The following is an 8,310-nucleotide window of genomic DNA, read 5'->3' as shown; positions in this document are numbered from 1 at the left end:
CCTCCTCTGCGAAGAAGGACGTGACCCCAGGGTTCCTCCCGCCTGGTCCCACCCAGCCTTGAGCTCCCCACCAAGCTGGACCTGGGCTTTCCCTTTCACCGAAGAGTTCTGTCAAGTATCATTAGAAAACACAACAGCTTAGAAGCAGAAGAGCCAGCCTCCGCCTTGAGAGAAAAAGAATAAAAACAACATTTGTTGAGCTCCTCCCAGGTGTGGGACACTGTACTGAGTGCTTTACCTCCTTTAATCCTCAAAACAAATGGCACGTCCCAGTTTCGTTGAAAATGAACTGAGAAACAGTTAAATAACTTGCCCCAGGGCACAAAGCTAGGAAGCTGGGACCCGGGCAGAAGTCCAGGTGGCCTCGCTCCAGAGCCAGGCAGCTGATTCCCATGCTCTGCTCCGTCCACCCGGACTGCGGGGGCTCCAGTGGCGTTATGGCAGATGCTGCCACCCCCAAGGTTTCAAAACAAGCCGGGGACCAGGGTGGTCGTTGTCCTACACGAAGGGCTATTGGCATCACGCCCTGGAGTCTCGTCAGAGGTGCCTGAGCAGAGAGCAAGGCTCCCTTTCCTTTGACAGCCAGTTTGGGTTCAGAGCATCTAAGTGGCTCGCCCCAGCCCTCCAGCCCTGGGTGTGGGCACCAAAACTTGAGTCCACACCACCCTCCCACCCTGCCTCTGTGGTGGGGAGCAGAGGTCAAGGGCAGCCCTGGGGGCTGGGAACCAGTCAAACACAGCTGAGCTTCGTTGTATCCCAGCCTGCCGGTCATGGGTATCCACGGCTGAGGAGGCAGAAAGGAGCAGTGAGCTGCTGCTCTTGCAGCCCCCAAACCCTACCGTGGGAGGAATGAAGGGTCTGGAAGAGGTGCGGGCAGTCCCAGGTGTTCCTGCTCCGGGCTCAGACACTGCTCATCAGCAGGCCTGTGCGTGCCCAGGAGGAGGGCATCTGGGGCCTGGGCTTGCCGGAGAGAAAGCGGGGAGGAGCTGGGCCCTCTCAGGTAACTGGGGGAGGAGGACACCTAGACTCGGCCCCTGGGGTACCAGTGCCCTCTCCTCTGCTGAAGGAACCTGGGAGGGTCCCTGCTGCTTGCCCCCCCGCCCTCACCCCCATATTCAGGGCCAGTTCCTGTGATCAAACAACAAGGTCTGCCCGGTCCAGGTAGCCTCTTCCCCATCCCATGGGCACTGCAGTGCTCTTTGCCTTTAAGCCCCCTATTATGTGCTGTGGGATCTGTGGGGCTGCACCTGACTTCCCTAGAGGAGTTACTGCTCTCCCCCCATCCTCTCCTTATCCGAGAAGCGTCAGGCACCCTGTCCCTTTTTTTTTTTTCGGTAGGTGGCAGTTTTGTTTTATTTTTTAATATTTATTTATTTATTTTGGCTGCGCCGGGTCTTAGTTGTAGCACTTGGGATCTTCATTGCGGCATACGGACTCTTAGTTGCGGCGTGCATGTGGGATCTAGTTCCCGGACCAGGGATAGAACCCGGGCCCCCTGCATTGGGAGCATGGAGTCTTACCCACTAGACCACCAGGGAAGTCCCAGTAGGTGGCAGGCTTTTTGGGGTTTTTTTTTGTGGTACGCGGGCGTCTTACTGTTGTGCCCTCTCCCGTTGCGGAGCACAGGCTCCGGACGTGCAGGCTCAGCGGCCATGGCTCACGGGCCTAGCCGCCCTGCAGCATGTGGGATCTTCCCGGACCGGGGCACGAACCCGTGTCCCCTGCATCGGCAGGCGGACTCTCAACCACTGTGCCACCAGGGAAGCCCAGGTGGCAGTTTTAATAAGAGAACTTACATATGAGGCTTGTCTTGGGCAGCCACAAGATGAATAGATCTCTGCCCCAGCCCACCAAAATCTTAAAAGTTAACAGACTTAACTCGGGTCAGTCATATATTCAATCCAGAGGGTTTCAACAACACCTTACTCTGTCAAGGCTGTGTCCTTGAAATGGCCGCTGGTATGGGAATTGCAGGCAGGACATACATTCCAAGGACAGGGGAGGGGGTGAGGAGCCTCTGATTGCCCAGGTCCAGCTCGCAAGGCAACCAACAGTTACACCCTCTTGATGACCTCTTCCAGCATTGCTGTAACAGATTTTTCAATCATCTACCAAGCATCAGGCAAGGTGCTTGACTCTGAGGAACCAAACTAAGCAAACTAGGTATGCTCTCTCCTCTCCAATTGCTCGGAATCTTGGAGGTGTCAGGGAGGAAGAAATTTTCCTTTACCTTTCTAGGTTCTTCTGGCTGGTTCAAAGAATCATACTGACATGAGACAGATTGACAGGAGAAAATCAAAATTTAATAGCGTGTATACATGGGACAGACCCAGGAAAACTGAGTAACTTGTCAAAATGGCTGAAGCCTTCACCTTAAATAGCATCTTCAGCTAAAGACAAAAGAGGATCTTGGGGCTAGAGATTTGGGGAAGAAGGCAATTGACATGGAGATGGAAAAGCAAATGTTCGGTAAATAAATGTTTGCTGGGCCATGTACGGACAGTGGGACACAGAGAGGAATTTTAACAAATAGACTTTTTTCGGTTCCTCCCTGTCTACACACCTAGTTCATACTCTAGTTATTTACGGCGATAGCTCTATTCCTGTAAGGCCCTCTCTCTAAATTCAGCTAAGGGGAAAGATCAAAGTTTTTCTCGAGTCTTTTGGGCCTTGATTGTTTTCACCTTGAAATAACTGGCTTGCCAAAATGACATTTTGGAGTGTCAAATTTTGCTCTCCTACAGAGGGAAGAGAGAGAATTTGAAAAGCAATCACTAAAGTCTGGTAAGTGTCATGTTAGGGAAGTACAGAATGCTGGGAGGCCCAATCTGGCATACTTCATCTAATCTGTGATAGTTAAGGAAGGCTTCCCAGAGGTTGTGATGTATACTTTTTTAATTAATTAATTTATTTATTTTTGGCTGCGTTGGGTCTTTGCTCCTGTGCGCCGGCTTTCTTTAGTTGTGGCGACTGGGGGCTACTCTTCGTTGCGTTGTGCAGGCCTCTCATTGTGGTGGCTTCTCTTGTTGTGGAGCACGGGCTCTAGGGCGCGCAGGCTTCAGTAGTTGTGGCGCAGGGGCTCTAGAGCGCAGGCTCAGTAGTTGTGGCGCACGGGCTTAGTTGCTCCACATGGGGCATCTTCCTGGACCAGGGCTCGAACCTGTGTCCCCTGCATTGGCAGGCGGATTCTTAACCACTGGACCACCAGGCAAGCCCGTGGTTGTGATATTTTCGATGAAACCTGAAAGATGAGTTAGAATTAGCAAGATTAAGGGGGCCTTCCCTCCCCCCACCTTGAAGGACCCTCAGCTGAGTGTCAGGCATCCATCAGCCCATTTAATCCTCACCGTAACACTCTGGGGAGATTCTGGTATTGTGCCCCCCCCACCGTCAGGCTTGATGAGGCTCCTTGAGACACTGAGGCGCAGAGAGATGAAGGAACTTGCCCTGGGGGTATGTGAACCCAAGAGGTCTGCCTCCGGTGCCTGAGGCTTTACAGCCACTCACTGTCCGTTTTGTCGCCTGCTTGGGCCCAAAAGCCCCTCCCAGAGAGGCTGCTGCCTCCCAGTCTCGCTCCTTGCCCACTGGGCCTGGTGCCAAATAGCAACAGCAGCTCAGTGGTGAGCTAACTTGGAGCCGTGTAAAAGGCCTTCCTGGCTAAAGGGACTGGTGCTACTGGTGGTTTTTCACGAGGGCTGGCAGGCCTCAGGAGGGCAGGCAGGCCTGGGGCAGGGTCTGGGCGGGGCTCGCCGGAGTCCAGGAGGTACCATCAGGCGGCTCTGCAGCGCCTTCGTGCTCGGGGCTGGACCAGGCTCAAGGCCGGGAGGGGCGGGGCGGGGCAGCTGCTTTCTTAGTCTGCGTTTGGTGTCCCATCCCCCCACCTGATCTCAGCGCCTGCCCCTTCCTCTTGCCCCGGAATCCTTCTCCCTTAATCAATTTCGTGTGTGTGTGTTTCCATATACCCCACACCAGGGGTTGACCCTCCAAGGCTTATCCACCCCTCCCCACGCATTACAGGCAGAGCTTGGGCCAGCCGAGTGGACCTGGGTAGGTGGGAGCTTCCCAGAGCTCCAAAATAGGGGAGACCCCGACGGACGTGCAGAAACAGGCCCAAAGAGGATGAATCAGAGAGCAGCCTTAGAGAGGGTCGAGCCGCCGCACCCCGACGCAGAGTGGGTGGTCTCCAGACTCCGAAGGCGGGCTTTGGAGCGGAGGAGCGCTGGGCGGGGTGGGGGTCCGAACTGCACCCTTGAGCGCCAGGATGTTGAGACTCTAACTTCCTGCCCAGAAAACAATGGGGCTGACAGGAAGGGAAAATGGGCTTACGCCCCACAATAGACCAACCAACACCTGGCCCTGCTGTATCCTCACCACATAAGGAATTACCCTGTATAGCAAACCACCCCCTCCCCTTGCAAGCCGCCTGCTTTTACCCCAATAAAAATCCCCCTCGTCCAGTAATGGACGCGACTTCTCTGGCCCCTTTCTCTCGGACCAGTGAACCTCGCCCGGGAGCGCTCCCTAATAAAGCTCACTTGAAGCTTTCCTCTGTTTCGCGGTGCCGTTTGTTAAGATCCGACCTTACAGTGCCTCGAGGGTCTTTTGCTTTTTCTGGGATCCCTGGTTGCCCTACTGACGCTCAGGTCACTAACTCCCCTCCCAGCGCCCCCGCTCGTCACCACGCCCCGCGCGCCGGTCCCAGGAGTGGTGACCTGAGAGGCCTGCGGCTTGGCCGCTCTCTTCCTCGCTGTTCGGCCTGGGGTGCTTCCTGCCCAAGTCGTTGGGCTTTGGTGACCGACAACGATTTCCTTGCCTTGGCTGGACACACACGGGCCGCCTTCTCCGTTACTCCCCCTCCACCTCAGGCTGCTTGGTCCCCAGCCAGGGTCGCACGCACGCCAGTGACTCACCCTCTCGGAAGGGGGTGGGATTTACTCGACCATCTCCCCACTGCGCTCCCTCCCTACCCCTGTCCCAGCAGCGGCTGGGCAGAGGGCCAGTCTGCAGTGTCTAGGCTGAGTGTATGGGGACCACCAGCTCGGCGTGGGTCAGGGCGCTAGGGTTTACAGCCCACCGACTCGGACTTGAGTCCCTGACATGTGAATTTGGGTGAAACCTAACTCGCCCTCTGTCCTCAATTGCTTCCTGTAAACTGCCAATAACACCCATTCCAAGAGTTGTGAAGGTTACACTAGAGGCTGTAAGCGTTAGGGCAGCGCCAGGCACAAGGTAAATGCTTAATAAAAGGCAGCTGCTATTATTAATTACAACTCCAGCCTGGAGATCCTGACCTGGTGCTGACCCCGCGCTCACAGGTTGGGGAATCTTCAGGGTCAAAGAGGAAAAGTCCCGCTCACGCGGTAGAGGGAGATTGGTGCGCCCCCCTCTGCCCCCAGCCGCTCTCTGGACCCTTGATCCAGTCCCTCTGCAGCCCCGAGGCCCGCTCCAGACCCTCGGCCTTCCCACTACGGCCCGCCGGAGGCCAGGTTGTGCTTTCGGGCCGGCGGGGACTGGAGCAGGGCCCGGTCACTCCCCTGAGCTCGAGTGCTGGGAACCGCCCCGCGCCCCCTCCAACCCCCCTCCTTGCGGGGCGGGCCGGCCCTGGGGCGCCTTAAAAACCGGAGCTGGTGCTCGGGTCGCCGCCGCTTTGAGCAGGATCCAACGTCGCTACGGTTATCCTGAAGCACCTCGCAGACCCCAACAGCCATGGCCAGCAAAGGCTTGCAGGACCTGACGCAGCAAGTGCAGGGGGCGGCCCAGGAAGCGGGTGAGGACAGCGCGCGACCTGGGGCACATAGTGGGACCCCCGGGTGGACGCGGGGGTGGGGCCGGGGGCAGAAGCCTGGGGACTGCGCAGCCGGAAAGTCGGCGGGCGGTTCTGGCTAGGAAGGGCCCTCTCCGGAGCTGCAGGGACCCGGAAGGACGCCCACCCGGACCAGCCCGGGAATGATGCCTTGAGGGAAGTGGGAGAACAGCAGTGCCAGAGGAGTGGGGCGGGGGGGTGGGGTGCTTTGGGCATTGCCAGAGCCAATCCGAGGCAGCTGCTAGGGCCGGGAGCGGCCCCACCCTGGCCCTCGGGAGAGTGACGGTCCACGAGGAGAGCGCGCTCCGCCACCACGCCCGATCTCTGCCCGCTAGGTCCCAGAGGCGCACAGAAACAGGATGGGACGGGTGGCTTCAGACTCCCACCGGGCTTTGTTTTGAGCACTCCCCTCCCTCCTCCGAAATACTCATTTCCTTTTAAGTCCTCAGGCAGAGGATCTTCCCACCTTCATGCGGGCAGGGCAGGTCCCCAGTCTTAGTTTCTCCACCTCTGGCTCTTTCCCCCTCAGACCTGAGGTTATGCAGCTGGGGGCTGGGGATGGACTGGGGAGTAGGGTACGTGAGGAGACTTCAGCCCCACCAGCGGCAGCTCTTCCAGTCCCAGCTCAGCCTCCCTTGGGACTCCAGCTCCCAGTCTGTCCCAGTCAACAGACAACACCTAAACCAACCCCCTCCTTCATCAGTGCCCCAAGGAAAGCCCACAGTTGCTCCCCTGAGGCTAAAATGGTACCAGGAAGCCTCAGTCTACACTACCCTTCCTTCTGGGCCTCACTTTCCCCATCTGTAAGCTGAGTGCAGAGTCTCCTTCCCTGTGGTCTTGACTGTGCTACGTCAGACAGAGACCCCAGGGACCTCTGTGAGCAGTAGACCCAGGGTCTGCCTGACCCCTGTACCCCCTGGTCCCCAGGGTCTGGGTAAAGCAGGTCCTTTCCTGTTCAACAGCAAGGATGAGTCAGATCTCTGAAGGCCAGAGCCACCTGTCTGCCTACCGAGCAGGTGGGGACCCACCTGAGCCCCTGGAAACCCTGTTCTTCACAGGCACGAACTCCGGTCTAGAGGAGATGGCCTGACTTTGGAAGTTTCACCTACTTTCCACACTTCGTTTCCTAATGCCTTACGCTGCCTTCTCACGGAGGCATTGGCAGTCATTGCTTGTGTGCCCTCTGGGGAGAGGCACAGGAGACAGGAGGTGGTGAGAGGGCCTTGCAAAGTAGAAGCCCCAGTGCTCTAAATGTGGGAATTCAGGCATCTGGGCCAAGCCTCGGGGGGAGAAGTTGTTAAAGGCGGCAGGGTTCTCCCTGGGCTGTGCCCAGCAGTAGCCACAGCCCAGATGCCAATTCCAGCCTGGCCCAGCCCTGCCTTCCTTCCTCACTTGGATATTTTTGCAGCAATCCTGGAGAGGCAAGGGAAGCAGGCCAGAGGGGAGGAGCCCAGAGTTACAAATAAACAAGAACAACCTGGAGTCATGGAAAGGGCTCATGCCCCTCACTGAGTGGCCTTGGTCAAAGAACTTTACCTCAGTGGCATCCATCCCTGGGCCTGTAGGACAGACCACTCTAGAGAACAGATAAGGTTGGCAATGGTGGGGCCCCTGTGGTTGGTGGTGTCTCAACAGGATCCCACATGTCTCTGTTCTAGTGACGGCGGCTGGAGCAGCAACTCAGCAAGTGGTGGATGAGACCACAGAGACAGGGCAGAAAGGTCTGGTGGGGCTGGTGGGCAGGAGGGTGGACAGCCCCAGCGCGGCCCTGCCCTCCACCCAGCCCTTGCCCAGACACACCTTCTCCTCTGCAGACGCTCTACCAGCATTTCTTCCTGGGGAGGGAGACCCAGGCCAGGCTAACCCCGCAGGGCTGTGGTTCCCCAGGGCCCCGCACTCAACTGCCCTATCCTTTCCTTTCCCAGCCATGGACCAGGTTGCCAAGTCTACCCAGGAAACCATCGACAAGACTGCTAACCAGGCCTCTGAGGCTTTCTCGGGTTTGGGGAAAATACTCCGCCTCCTGAAATGACAGAAGGGAGACATGGGTGACTCCCTTCCAGGCCCGGAGCTCTAGCAGGCTCTTGGCGGGCCACCTCATTAAAGCACATATGCCTACTCTGTGTCCACTTAATGCCTCCTCCCAAACTGGGCCCAGCCCTCCCTCACTTAGAGCAGAGGCTCAGGTATCCAGAAACTCAGCCCTGACGTCCAGAGTCCTGGCATTCCAAATTCGGAAACCCAGACGGATTGTCCAATAACTCATTTCCCATGTCTTAACCGTGCGTCCAGACTCCCACTTATCCGAAGTTCAACCCCCCCATCTAGATACGTGACCCTCTCCCGCTCTATTGCCCCTGCCCCCGATTCCAAAACCGCTCCCTCAGCTCCAGGAACCCGCCCCTTCCTAGGAGGGGGATACTCGGTGCCCATATCCTCGAGGAGCTCAGGTCTGGGCGGGGGCCTCAGGAACTTCTCCCAGTGAGCTAAGCCCGGGGCGGGGGGCT

At 57.5% G+C, this 8,310-nt stretch overlaps 1 protein-coding gene across 1 annotated transcript; it reads left to right on the top strand.

The window, feature by feature from the left end:
• The first annotated feature begins 5,285 nt into the window (after nucleotides 1-5,285).
• ADIRF (adipogenesis regulatory factor) lies at nucleotides 5,286-8,229 on the top strand. The gene is made up of 3 exons (XM_079900256.1): nucleotides 5,286-5,767; nucleotides 7,462-7,524; nucleotides 7,729-8,229. Exons 1-3 carry the CDS (start codon nucleotides 5,707-5,709, stop codon nucleotides 7,833-7,835), a joined length of 231 nt encoding a protein of 76 aa, XP_079756382.1. The 5' UTR covers nucleotides 5,286-5,706; the 3' UTR covers nucleotides 7,836-8,229.
• The last annotated feature ends 81 nt before the right edge of the window (nucleotides 8,230-8,310 follow it).

The sequence above is a fragment of the Stenella coeruleoalba genome (assembly GCF_951394435.1).
Source record: "Stenella coeruleoalba genome assembly, chromosome: 16".
Taxonomy (NCBI): Eukaryota; Metazoa; Chordata; class Mammalia; order Artiodactyla; family Delphinidae; genus Stenella; species Stenella coeruleoalba.
Note: the sequence above shows the minus strand (reverse complement) of the source record. Positions and strands in the feature narration are given on the sequence as shown.